The 14,015-nt window shown below is 47.0% G+C and overlaps 1 protein-coding gene across 1 annotated transcript in view; it reads left to right on the forward strand.

Annotated features, from left to right (window-relative positions):
• LOC138295307 (zinc finger protein 271-like) overlaps positions 1-13,780 on the forward strand; it is a 100,724-nt gene extending 86,944 nt beyond the window's left edge. Inside the window, exon 8 of the mRNA XM_069233521.1 lies at positions 9,873-13,780. Within this exon, the coding sequence (XP_069089622.1) occupies positions 9,873-11,563 (1,691 nt within the window). The 3' untranslated portion in view covers positions 11,564-13,780. The remainder of the gene's footprint in view (positions 1-9,872) is intronic.
• The last annotated feature ends 235 nt before the right edge of the window (positions 13,781-14,015 follow it).

Consider the following 14,015-nt stretch of genomic DNA (forward strand, 5'->3'; position numbering starts at 1 on the left):
ACAACCTTCTGAGTTGTCCTCCGGCGTCGTGGGACTCCCTTTTGTGACTTCGCGTGGACTCCGGTTCACTTTGCTTCTAAGTACCTGTTGGGGTACTTCTGCGGGTGATGCCTGCTTCTGTGAGGGCACCCTGAGTTGCTGGGCGCCCCCTCTGTCTCGTCCTCCAAGTGGCGACATCCTGGTCTCTCCTGGGCCACAGGAGCACCCAAAAACCTCTACCGCGACCCTTGCAGCTAGCAGGCTTGTTTGCGGTCTTTCTGCGTGGGAACACCTCTGCAAGCTTCATCGCGACGTCGGACAGCTGTCTTCCAAAGGAGAAGTTCAAATTCCTTTTCTTTCTTGCAGAACTCCAAGCTTCTTCCAACAGGTGGCAGCTTCCTTGCACCGTCAGCTGGCATTTCCTGGGCTCCTGCCCACTCTCGACACTGTCGCGACTATTGGACTTGGTCCCCTTGTCTTACAGGTACTCTTGTCTGGAAATCCATCGTTGTTGCATTGCTGGTGTTGGTCTTTCCTGCACAATTCCCCTATCACGACTTCTGTGCTCTTTGGGGAACTTAGGTGCACTTTGCACCCACTTTTCAGGGTCTTGGGGTGGGCTATTTTTCTAACCCTCACTGTTTTCTTACAGTCCCAGCGACCCTCTACAAGGTCACATAGGTTTGGGGTCCATTCCTGGTTCACATTCCACTTCTAGAGTATATGGTTTGTGTTGCCCCTATCCCTAAGTGCCCCCTTTGCATTCTATTGTGACTATACATTGTTTGCACTGTTTTCTATTGCTATTACTGCATATTTTGGTATTGTGTACATATATCTTGTGTATATTTCGCATCCTCATACTGAGGGTACTCACTGAGATACTTTTGGCATATTGTCATTGTGAGAAAGTACCCTCTTTCTAGCCTTGTTACCCCCACTTTTGGCCTGTTTGTGAGTGTATGTCAGGGTGTTTTCACTGTCTCACTGGGATCCTGCTAGCCAGGGCCCAGTGCTCATAGTGAAAACCCTATGTTTTCAGTATGTTTGTTATGTGTCACTGGGACCCTGCTAGTCAGGACCCCAGTGCTCATAAGTTTGTGGCCTATATGTATGTGTTCCCTGTGTGGTGCCTAACTGTCTCACTGAGGCTTTGCTAACCAGAACCTCAGTGGTTATGCTCTCTCTGCTTTCCAAATTGTCACTAACAGGCTAGTGACCAATTTCACCAATTCACATTGGCATACTGGTACACCCTTATAATTCCCTAGTATATGGTACTGAGGTACCCAGGGTATTGGGGTTCCAGCAGATCCCTGTGGGCTGCAGCATTTCTTTTGCCACCCATATGGAGCTCTGACAATTCTTACACAGGCCTGCCACTGCAGCCTGAGTGAAATAATGCCCACATTATTTCACAGCCATTTTCACTGCACTTAAGTAACTTATAAGTCACCTATATGTCTATCCCTTACCTGGTAAGGGTTAGGTGCAAAGTTAATTAGTGTGTGGGCACCCTGGCACTAGCCAAGGTGCCCCCACATTGTTCAGGGCAAATTCCCCGACTTTGTGAGTGCTGGAGACACCATTACATGCGTGCACTACGCATAGGTCACTACCTATGTGTAGCTTCACAATGGTAACTCCGAATATGGCCATGTAACATGTCTATGATCATGGAATTGCCCCCTCTATGCCATCCTGGCATAGTTAGCACAATCCCATGATCCCAGTGGTCTGTAGCACAGACCCTGGTACTGCCAAACTACCTTTTCAGGGGTTTCACTGCAGCTGCTGCTGCTGCCAACCCCTGAGACAGATTTCTGCCCTCCTGGGGTCCAGCCAGGCCTGGCCCAGGATGGCAGAACAAAGGACTTCCTCAGAGAGTGGGTGTTACATCCTCTCCCTTTGGAAAATGGTGTGAAGGCAGGGGAGGAGGAGCCTCCCCCAGCCTCTGGAAATGCTTTCTTGGGCACAGATGTGCCCAATTCTGCATAAGCCAGTCTGCACCGGTTCAGGGACCCCTCAGCCCTGCTTAGGCGCGAAACTGGACAAAGGAAAGGAGAGTGACCACTCCCCTGACCTGCACCTCCCCTGGGAGGTGCCCAGAGCTCCTCCAGTGTGCTCCAGACCTCTGCCATCTTGGAAACAGAGGTGCTGCTGGCACACTGGACTGCTCTGAGTGGACAGGCCAGCAGGTGACGTCAGAGACTCCTTCTGATAGGCTCCTTCAGGTGTTGCTAGCCTATCCTCTCTCCTAAGTAGCCAAACCCTCTTTTCTAGCTATTTAGGGTCTCTGTCTTTGGGGATTCCTTAGATAACGAATGCAAGAGCTCATCAGAGTTCCTCTGCATCTCTCTCTTCACCTTCTGCCAAGGAATCGACTGCTGACCGCGCTGGAAGCCTGCAAAACTGCAACAAAGTAGCAAAGACGACTACTGCGACCTTGTAACGCTGATCCTGCCGCCTTCTCGACTGTTTTCCTGGTGGTGCATCCTGTGGGGGTAGTCTGCATCAGAAGCTGCGAAGAAATCTCCCGTGGGTCGACGGAATCTTCCCCCTGCAACCGCAGGCACCAAAAAGCTGCATCACCGGTCTCTTGGGTCTCCTCTCAGCACGACGAGCGAGGTCCCTCGAATCCAGCAAGACTGTCCAAGTGACCCCCACGGTCCAGTGACTCTTCAGTCCAAGTTTGGTGGAGGTAAGTCCTTGCCTCCCCCCGCCAGACTGCATTGTTGGAAACCGCGACTTTTGCAACTTCTCCGGCCTCTGTGCACTTCCGGCGGAAATCCTTTGTGCACAGCCAAGCCTGGGTCCACGGCACTCTAACCTGCATTGCACGACTTTCTAAGTTGGTCTCTGGCGACGTGGGACTCCTTTGTGCAACTTCGGGTGAGCACCGTTTCACTCTTCTTCGTAGTGCCTGTTCTGGCACTTCTGCGGGTGCTGCCTGCTCCTGAGAGGACTCCTTGTCTTGCTCGATGTCCCCTCTGTCCCCAGACACAATTGGCGACATCTTGGTCCATCCTGGGCCACAGCAGCATCCAAAAACGCTAACCGCACGACTTGCAGCTAGCAAGGCTTGTTGGCGTCCTTTCGGCAGGAAAACACTTCTGCACGACTCTCCACGGCGTGGGGGATCCATCCTCCAAAGGGGAAGTCTCTAGCCCTTGTCGTTCCTGCAGAAACCTAAGCTTCTTCAGTCCAGTAGAAGCTTCTTTGCACCCACAGCTGGCATTTCCTGGGCATCTGCCCATCTCCGACTTGCTTGTGACTTTTGGACTTGGTCCCCTTGTTCCACAGGTACCCTCGACTGGAAATCCATCGTTGTTGCATTGCTGGTTTGTGTCTTTCCTGCAGAATTCCTCTATCACAACTTCTATGTCCTTGGGGGAACTTTAGTGCACTTTGCACTCACTTTTCAGGGTCTTGGGGTGGGGTATTTTTCTAACCCTTACTATTTTCTAATAGTCCCAGCGACCCTATACAAGGTCACATAGGTTTGGGGTCCATTTCTGGTTCCCATTCCATTTTTGGAGTATATGGTTTGTGTTGCCCCTATCCCTATGTGCTTCCATTGCATCCTATTGTAACTATACATTGTTTGCACTGTTTTCTAAGACTATACTGCATATTTTTGCTATTGTGTATATATATCTTGTGTATATTTCCTATCCTCTCACTGAGGGTACACTCTAAGATACTTTGGCATATTGTCATAAAAATAAAGTACCTTTATTTTTAGTATAACTGTGTATTGTGTTTTCTTATGATATTGTGCAAGTGACACTAGTGGTACTGTAGTGGCTTCACATGTCTCCTAGTTCAGCCTAAGCTGCTCTGCTAAGCTACCATTATCTATCAGCCTAAGCTGCTAGACACCCTATACACTAATAAGGGATAACTGGGCCTGGTGCAAGGTGTAAGTACCCCTTGGTACTCACTACAAGCCAGTCCAGCCTCCTACATTGGTTGTGCAGTGGTGGGATAAGTGCTTTGAGACTACTTACCACTCTTGACATTGTACTTTTCATAAGAGAAAAATATACAAAACAAGTTCAGTGTGTATACACATAATCAAAAAGTTTTGCATTTCCTCTTTTCACTCTTTCCTAAGTGCTGAAAAGTACATCTAAACTTTCTTAAAGTTCTAAAAGTTTTTTTCTGTATTTCCAAAAGTTCTGAAAAACTTTTTCTTCACTTTTTTCTATCACTTAACTCTTTCTAAAAATGTCTGGCACAGGCCAAACTGTTGACCTGTCCAAAATTGCATATGATCACCTTAGCTGGAAAGGAGCAAGGAGTCTCTGCATAGAAAGAGGTTTGAGTGTAGGGAAGAATCCTTCTTTGGAATTGTTGCTTAATATGCTTAGAGAACAAGATAAGGCCAGAAGGGCCCCATCTGTTGAAAAAGTAGCTAATGGTCCCCAATCTGATCCAGGGACTCCCCTAGAGATAGATTCAGGAAGGAAACTTCCTAGCCTGCCCATTACTAGACAGTCTAGCATAGTTGGTACAGATGCTGGGTCACATCATACAGATGGTGTGCTCACACATTACACTGTTAGCCAAGCTGTTAGGGTGCCTTCTGTAAGGGATAGGTCTCCTTCTGTCCATTCTCACCATACTTCTGTTTCAAGACATGTCCCTCCCACCCACCCTGATGACAGAGTGTTAGAAAGGGAGATCAATAGATTAAGAGTGGAGGAATCCAGGCTGAAGCTCAAGAAGCAACAGCTGGATTTAGATAGGCAGTCTCTAGAGATAGAAAGAGAAAGAAATTGGGTTTAGAAACCCATGGTGGCAGCAGCAGTATTCCCCATAGTCATCCTGTAAAAGAGCATGATTCCAGGAATCTGCTTAAGATAGTTCCCCCTTATAAGGAGGGGGGTGACATTAACAAGTGGTTTGCTTCACTTGAGAGGGCCTGTGTTGTACAGGATGTCCCTCAAAGGCAGTGGGCTTCTATCCTATGGCTATCATATAGTGGAAAGGGTAGGGATAGACTCCTTACTGTGAATGAAAGGGATGCCAACAATTTCACTATTCTTAAGAATGCACTCCTTGATGGTTATGGCTTAACCACTGAACAATACAGGATGAAGTTCAGAGAGACCAAAAAGGAGTCTTCACAAGACTGGGTTGATTTTGTTGACCCTTCACTGAAGGCCTTGGAGGGGTGGTTACATGGCAGTAAAGTGACTGACTATGAAAGCCTATATAACATAATCCTGAGAGAGCATATACTTAATAATTGTGTGTCTGATTTGTTGCACCAGTATCTAGTGGACTCAGATCTGACCTCTCCCCAAGAATTGGGAAAGAAGGCAGACAAATGGGTCAGAACAAGGGTGAACAGAAAAGTTCATACAGGGGGTGACAAGGATGGCAAGAAGAAAAATGGTGAAAAATCTCAAGATAAGCATGGGGATAAGTGTAAAACCAAAGATCCTTCTTCAAATCTTAAACACTCTTCAGAGGGTGGGGATAAAACAAATTCTTCCTCTTCTTCTCAACCCACACACATTAAAAAGCCTTGGTGCTTTGTGTGTAAAAACAGAGGCCATAGGCCAGGGGATAAGTCCTGTCCAGGTAAACCCCCTGAGCCTACCACCACTAATACATCAAGCTCTAGTGCCCCTAGCAGTAGTGGTACTAGTGGTGGGACTGCTGGCAACAGTCAAGCAAAGGGTGTAGTTGGGTTCACTTATGGGTCCATCATAGAAACTGGGGTAGTCAGTCCCAAGACGGTTTCTGTCACACTTAGTGGCATTGGCCTTGCCACACTGGCTGCTTGTCCCCTTACAATGGATAAGTACAGGCAGACAGTTTCAATAAATGGTGTTGAGGCCTTGGCCTACAGGGACACAGGTGCCAGTTTCACTTTGGTGACTGAAAACCTAGTGCATCCTGAACAACATAATATTGGACAACAGTATAAGATTATTGATGTCCATAACTCCACTAAGTTTCTTCCCTTAGCTATAATTCAGTTTAGTTGGGGTGGAGTTACTGGCCCTAAGCAGGTGGTGGTATCACCTAGCTTACCTGTAGACTGTCTCTTAGGTAATGACCTAGAGGCCTCAGGTTGGGCTGATGTAGAGTTTTATGCCCATGCAGCCATGCTGGGCATCCCTGAGGAATTGTCCCCTCTCATTTCTAGTGAAATGAAAAAGCAAAGGAGAGAAGGCCTGAAAACTCAAGATCCCTCTCCATCAACAGGTAAAAAGGGTATCACAGTATCCCCTAACCACCCTACCATTCAGGATACCATTCCTGTGGTGGGAGAAACTTCTCCTGGGGTGGCACCTGTTCCAAGGGAATCATCAGCTGGCAAAGCTGGACTCCCTGAGGTAGAAGTACCTCTCTGTGGGATAACTAACATTGGTGAGAAAAATAGCACCATTTTAGTTAACATGGAGCATCCCTCCAACCCTCCCAGAGAAACTTTAGTGCAGAAACCCTGCACTGCCTCACAACACTTAGGACAGCATCCCTGCCCTAGTGTGGAGCTCATAGGACAGCATCCCTGCCCTGCTCCAACTCAAGAGAAACAGCATCCCTGTTCCCTCTTCCAGCCATATGGAAAAAGTTTTTGCCCAGCTATTGCTTTTCTGAGACAGCATCCCTGTCTGGCATTTCCATCACTACAAATAGGTTCAGTGGACAATTCCCACTGCTCTAAACTAAAACTTACTGATAGAAACTCTGAAAATACATCTTCACATTGTTGCTTAGCTAAAAAACTTCAAACAGGGTGGTTTACATCCCCACAGGGAAGTAACCATATAGTGGATGATAAAGGGAGTAACCAGTCTATTGCAGAGCTACTCTCTACTTATCACCACTCAGACAATAAAGTCTCAACTGGCCAAGGTTAGCCTTATTGTCCTTCGTTTGGGGGGGGGGGGGTTGTGTGAGAAAGTAGCCTCTTTCTAGCCTTGTTACCCCCACTTTTGGCCTGTTTGTGAGTGTATGTCAGGGTGTTTTCACTGTCTCACTGGGATCCTGCTAGCCAGGGCCCAGTGCTCATAGTGAAAACCCTATGTTTTCAGTATGTTTGTTATGTGTCACTGGGACCCTGCTAGTCAGGACCCCAGTGCTCATAAGTTTGTGGCCTATATGTATGTGTTCCCTGTGTGGTGCCTAACTGTCTCACTGAGGCTCTGCTAACCAGAACCTCAGTGGTTATGCTCTCTCTGTACAAATTGTCACTAACAGGCTAGTGACCAATTTTACCAATTCACATTGGCTTACTGGAACACCCTTATTATTCCCATGTATATGGTACCTAGATACCCAGGGTATTGGGGTTCCAGGAGATCCCTATGGGGTGCAGCATTTCGTTTGCCACCCATAGGGAGCTCTGATAATTCTTACACAGGCCTGCCACTGCAGCCTGAGTGAAATAATGCCCACATTATTTCACAGCCATTTTCACTGCACTTAAGTAACTTATAAGTCAGCTATATGTCTATCCCTTACCTGGTAAGGGTTAGGTGCAAAGTTACTTAGTGTGTGGGCACCCTGGAACTAGCCAAGGTGCCCCCACATTGTTCAGGGCAAATTCCCCGACTTTGTGAGTGCTGGAGACACCATTACATGCGTGCACTACACATAGGTCACTACCTATGTGTAGCTTCACAATGGTAACTCCGAATATGGCCATGTAACATGTCTATGATCATGGAATTGCCCCCTCTATGCCATCCTGGCTCTACTCACTACAAGCCAGTCCAGCCTCCTACAGTCATAAAAATAAAGTACCTTTATTTTTAGTAACTGTGTATTGTGTTTTCTTATGATATTGTGCATATGACACCAGTGGTATAGTAGGAGCTTTACATGTCTCCTAGTTCAGCCTAAGCTGCTTTGCCATAGCTACGTTCTATCAGCCTAAGCTGCTAGAAACACCTCTTCTACACTAATAAGGGACAACTGGACCCGGCACAGAGTGTAAGTACCCCTTGGTACCCACCACAAGCCAGGCCAGCCTCCTACATTCATCATTTCGTTCTGGAGTTAAGTTGTATATATTATGATCGGAAACAAGTGTTTCTACTATGAGTCGTTGTCCATCGTGGGTTTCAGGAAATCAGTGACATGGATTTGTTCGACACAAGCCTCAAAACGACAGCAAAGGTCTTTGAAAGAAATGGGTCGTAAAGTCCTAAACCCAACACTACATGTCAGGAGAATGCAGAACATGAGTCCATAAAGTACAAAAGCTCATGGGGGTTCTTATGGCTACAGGTAAATGTTTCCCGTTCAGACCACAAAAGTTGTTGAGGATGCTGTAGGAATACTTGTGCGAAAGACGGCGTTTAGGAAACCGAGGTGCAGGTAATGGACGGTCTCTGGATTTCATTTGAGAGAGAGAATAACAGAAAAAAAACCTCAGCACACGAGCCTTGGATTCCCCACTGGGCAGATAGTGATTGCCGACAGTGGGATTCCGCGATTATTGGATCATGATATATTGACTGGAACACGCTATCTACCTTTGCAAAAAAAGTTTACTCCAGGTATTCCACAGGCAGAGAATCTTAAGCAGATGTTTAGAGGCTCCACTCGCAAATACCCCACATAAAATGTTAACACTTTTTTTTTTAGTTGAAGGCAATGTCCAACACACTTAGATAGAAGGAAAGAAAGCCCTGTCTCAGTGTCTCAAACTAAGTGAAAAAAACTGTAACTTTTCTCAGAAAGAGGCTTCTAGGAGGTAGAAGGTTTTTGGTGAAGAAGAGAGGGTAATGATAACGAAGGGTGAGAAAAAAACAGCCTGACTCTGTATTTTAAATATATTTTTACACATCCAGTAGTATTAATCATCTGAAAGACTTGTACATATCCTAGCAGAAGCCTAGATTCTGTGCAGCTCCCTTTACACAAACTCTGTTTAAGATGCGGCCAGATCAGTGGTGCTTTGTACTGAACACCAGCTCCTTGCTGCAGTGAGCCCAGTGTGTGCAGAATGTGTCCCAGCGACAGGCGGCTCCTCACCAAGATTGCTGATATTCAATCCAGAGTTGAGGAAATGGTTCTCAAAACTAGCCAGCCTCAGGATTAGTAAACCTATATCCAATGTTGAGGAATAATAGGTGAAAAATCTCTTTTGCTCACTTAAAATCGTAATTGTGTTTCCAGCTTGAAGATTAGAAAGTGCTTTACATTTGTAAAGTACTCTTATCTATATCTTGCATTAGTCTTTTCATGCAGGGCTTAAAGGGGTGAGCGCCACAAGTAACGGGGTTGTGCATATTCACAAACCTCTTGTTGGTGGAGCTCTAGCATCTCAAAACCCACATTTAATCCCCTCAAAGGGAGGAATAAGATGCCTTTCAGTGTGGCTGCAGACTCTGTTTCTCAACAAGGACAAGTGTACATTTTTGCCTGCAGAATATTTCATGTGCTGGAAAGTCTACTGGAGTAAAGTTTAGGAAACAGATGACTGTGGTAGATTACCTAGAGTATTTTTCGGATCCTTTGTGAATCCCTAAAATATCAGAGACGTTGACTTTTAACATAGGATTCATCTTACTGGGTCAGATTTCAAAGGTTCTCTCGCCGATAATCGGGCAGCGTGGTTTGACTTGAATATGCATCTGTCAGGTGACTACCAGCTCTGGGATCCCAGCCCTAGCAGAGTGAAGACACATCAAACTGGATATGAGCACTTGTAGCACTTGTAGCTGACACCCGATGGTATCCACAGGTTACAGATTGAATATTGCCAAGTCATGTCAGCCTTCACCCTGCCACTGACTACCATTCTGTTGCGTAATGACGACACTGGCTACAACAGTCAAAAGCCGGTATCATGTACTGCTTTACAAAACGTTTATTACTGTAATTTTAATGAAAATATGTTTTTGTGTCTTCCAATTGAACAGAGGATGGCTGTCCAAGAGCAGGTGCCAAGGACCATTCCCAGGGATACAGGGACACCCAGGAGTATACGGTCACAGCATCCAGAGCTGCGCCTCTTCACATCGAAACACGGCAGAATGGGAGCAGCGGAGGAGAGTGCACCCCGCGTCACTCCTTAACAGGTGCAGACATAGCACCCTACATGTGTCCATCTGCATTCTTTAAAAGCTCTTCCCTAGACCCCCATCACAGACCCTATCAACGCGTGGGAGGTGGGAAAAGCCAAACGCAGGACATTGCCCAGCACCAGCGGATGCGTGTCCGAGGCTGGCCGTACGAGTGCATGGAGAACAGTGTCGTCCACTTGCAGCCAGTGAATGAGCAAGGAATAGCGCAGACTGATGAGAAGCCATACAAGTGCACAGAGTGTGAGAAAACCTTTCGTCAGGGCTCAACCCTCCTCCGTCACCAACGCACACACACCGCAGACGGGCCTTATCCATGCGCCCAGTGTAGCCAGAGCTTCATCCAACAGAGAGACCTCATTAGACATCAACGGAGACACAAAAAAACAAAATCCTTCCAATGCACCGAATGCGACAAAAGCTTTGGCCACAACGCAGCTCTCGTTCTGCACCAGAAAAGCCACGCAGCAGAGCAGCCGTATGTCTGTGCGGAATGTGAGAAAGAGTTCCCACATAAGCGAGACCTCGTCCGGCACCAGCGTACCCACCGTGAAAGGATCTACCACTGTACACAGTGCGAGAAGAGCTTTAGTTATAAAATATCCCTCGTTATCCATCACCGTACCCACACAGGAGAGAGACCTTACCAGTGTACGGAGTGCGAGAAAAACTTTTATGACAACTCGCGCCTTCAGAAACATATGAGAATCCACACAGGAGAGACCCCCTACAGATGTACAGAATGTGGAAAGGGCTTTAAAGAGCGCAGAAGTCTCACTGCCCATCAGAGGACTCACATGGCAGATCGACCATACAAGTGCCCCGAATGTGGGAAAAACTTTAGGGACCTACAATCTCTTGTGACACACAGGAAAAGGCATGGAGGAGACAGACCACACTCGTGTACTGACTGCGTAAAGAGCTTCACTCAGAAGAGAGACCTTCTCAGACACCAGATGAGACACAGTGGGGAGAGACCCTATCAGTGCCTAGGATGTGAGAAAAACTTCACTCAGAAGAGGGCCCTCCTCACGCATCAGAAGTCACACTCTGGGGACCGGCCATATAAATGTGCGGTGTGTGAGAAAAGCTTCAGTTACAAAATATCCCTAGTTATACATCACAGAACTCATACTGGGGAGAGACCGTATCAATGTACAAAATGTGAGAAAAACTTCTATGACAATTCACGCCTGCAGAAACACATGCGAATCCACACAGGCGAGACCCCTTACAAATGTGTGGAGTGTGACAAAGGCTTTAAAGAGCGGAGAAGTCTGATTGCTCACCAGAGGAAGCACACGAGGGACAGGTTGTGGCCATGCATGAACTGTGATAGAAGCTTCCAAGACCAGAAAGCTCTTTCTGCACACAAACGAATGCACGCAGAAGAGCCACTATATACTTGTACTCAGTGTAAGCAACCCTTTGGCCTCCACTCTCTGCATGACAGTGGAGAGGGGACCTATGTGTGCAGCGGTTGCATGGAGCGCTTTGCTGGTCAGCAGTCCATAGTTGGGCTTCAGTGAATGAGCAGAGGCCCGGGAGATGTTTAGATAAGACTTGGGGCCCTGGAATCAACATTGCCTTAACCTTTGCTGGTCACTCCTGCAAAGGAGGAGCTTTATATTGGACACTCAGTTTACTTTTTACATGCACTATAGAAAGCACTTGCAAGTGTCTTGATTTTGACAGAATAGGGTCATGTTCCTAATAATTTACCAGGCAATACAGACAAACTGAAATTATGGAGGCTAAAATCATACGTTTAACAGCAAACACTGCTTCCAAAGCAATGCAGTAATAGTCCAACAAGCAGGCTCTTCAGAAGGATGACGGTGTGGGGTCAGATATTGTGTGCGGCCTCTCATGACTGTCTACGAGAGGCAGAGAATGAGATTGAGGGCCAGATCATGCACCTCCACAAGGGGCTTGAGACAACACTAGGTGGGAAAGAGTGCACTGGAAGGAAGTGGTAGAAGGCAACAGATATGCAGGAAAAAGGAGAGACTTCATGGAGTCTGTTCAGTGGGGAGTCAGGTGGCAAAATGGCTCTTCAACGAGATGCAGATCAGAGGTTCCAGCAAGCTAGATAAGACAGAAGGCGGTCTGTAAGCATGGGCCGCAGAGTGATGGGATGGGGGAGAAGCTGTCCAGTGAGGTGAGGGGCAGAGGGGGTGAAACATGGACAACAGCGTTTAGCCAGTGAGATAGTGGTGGCGGAAGAAGCCGGAGAGCAAAGGGTGAGCCAATTTGAGATGGAGGGCAGAGGGTCATCTGGCGAGATGGAGGGCAGAGGTGTGTCCAGCGACAAGGAGGGTAGAGTGGTTTCCGGCGAGATGGAGGGCAGATGAGAGTCAAGCTTGAAGGAGGGCAGAAGGGCTATCCAGTGAGATTGAGAGTCCCCTAGGAGGGCAGTTGGCGCAGGGACTGTCTAGTGTGATGTGTGGCGCCGAGGCTGCTATGATAGATATGGATGAGATACTCCAGTGATGAGGTAGAATAACTGCTCATTTTGGTAGCGAAGGGGCGCTCCTGTTCACTGAGATGCTAATGGCAAAGGTACTAGCTAATGACATAGCCAGAGGGTTTGATCATTTAAATTAGAGGAGAGCGCTAAGGGTGTGGCCAGTGAGAAGGAGTCACAAGGAACTGTGATGATGAGGGCAGTAGGGAGGCAGCCCCCTTGCCTGCTTCTCACTGGACTGTCAGAGGAGAAGCTGTGATGAGCCTAGAGAGGAGAAGCTACATAGACAACCCAGTGATTTGGAGGGAAGGGAGACCCCTGATAGCAGTGAGGTTCATGTTGCCCAGAGGATCCATAGGTGTTACATGAGCGTATGTTAGAAATTCATCTACAGCATAGATTTCTGATGGTTTTCGGAACCCTCAACTAAGCCCCATTTTGCCACACAATGTGTGTGGGGGGAGATTAGGAGCAAGGGTATAAAAGTCATGAGGTCATATCTTATTCTGACATCTCTGTGGTGCATGGTGGCTTGTGAGGTGGGTGGTGCCTCGTGAGGTGGGTGGTGCCTCATGAGGTGGGTGGTGCTTCGGGAGGAGTGTGGTGCCTTGTGAGGGGTATGGTGCCTCGTGACGTAGGTGGTGGCTCTTGAGGTCCACGTTGCCTCGTGAGGGGTGTGGTTCCTGGTGAGGTGGACACAGACGTAGATTCCTGACTTTAGGTGCAGATCCTGCCTGAGACGGTGGCTTGTTGTGGTTGCAGAAACCGTTCTTAGCGGTGCGGTGTGGTGTAAGATTTCTTTCAGGACTGGTCTTTATAGGTGGAGAAAGACTCTGAGAATCCATTGGAGAATATGTGCAGAATGTGGTAGCTAAATTGTGTCTATATACAGAGAATGCTTCATTATACTGACCCGAAAATAACCAAAACCTCCTCCTCTGGTTGTGGCTCGGGCCCCGTGAGAAGAACGTAAAAAACTGGTGTATATTGTTGAGGAATACCCTTGGGAACGGATTTCTGATTATGGATAATGTGTTTTTTTCCCCCTAGCTGATGGTGACTGAAAAGGTGATTTAAAGATTCTGGGGGCTCATATGGCATGCGTAATTCCTTTAATTCTGCTCCCATTTAATGATAATACAAATGTGATATTATTTAGAACACTGTACCTTGCAGTATAAAGCTCAAGTCATTCCCCAGTACTTCTCTTCTATGCGGCTCTGAATCTAATATTATAACACATTGAATATTCTTAAATAAACTAAGTTATAAATTGGCATTATTAACTGCTCGACAGGTCCATGCGGAGCTCCAGATAGTTGATGTGAAATGCCCTTTCCTCCAAAGACCACAAGGCTCCTTTCCCTGGAGTTCCATTCCTGGCTCTTCTTTTAGTGTGACTTGCAACCAGTTATCTAATAATTTAATAATATTTATTTAATTTATTTATTTAGCAGTTTTATATAGTGCTGAGGACCAAAAGGTACGCAAGTTCGTTAGAAGGAACAGCAGTG

Source organism: Pleurodeles waltl, chromosome 5 (assembly GCF_031143425.1).
Source record: "Pleurodeles waltl isolate 20211129_DDA chromosome 5, aPleWal1.hap1.20221129, whole genome shotgun sequence".
In the NCBI taxonomy this organism is placed as follows: Eukaryota; Metazoa; Chordata; class Amphibia; order Caudata; family Salamandridae; genus Pleurodeles; species Pleurodeles waltl.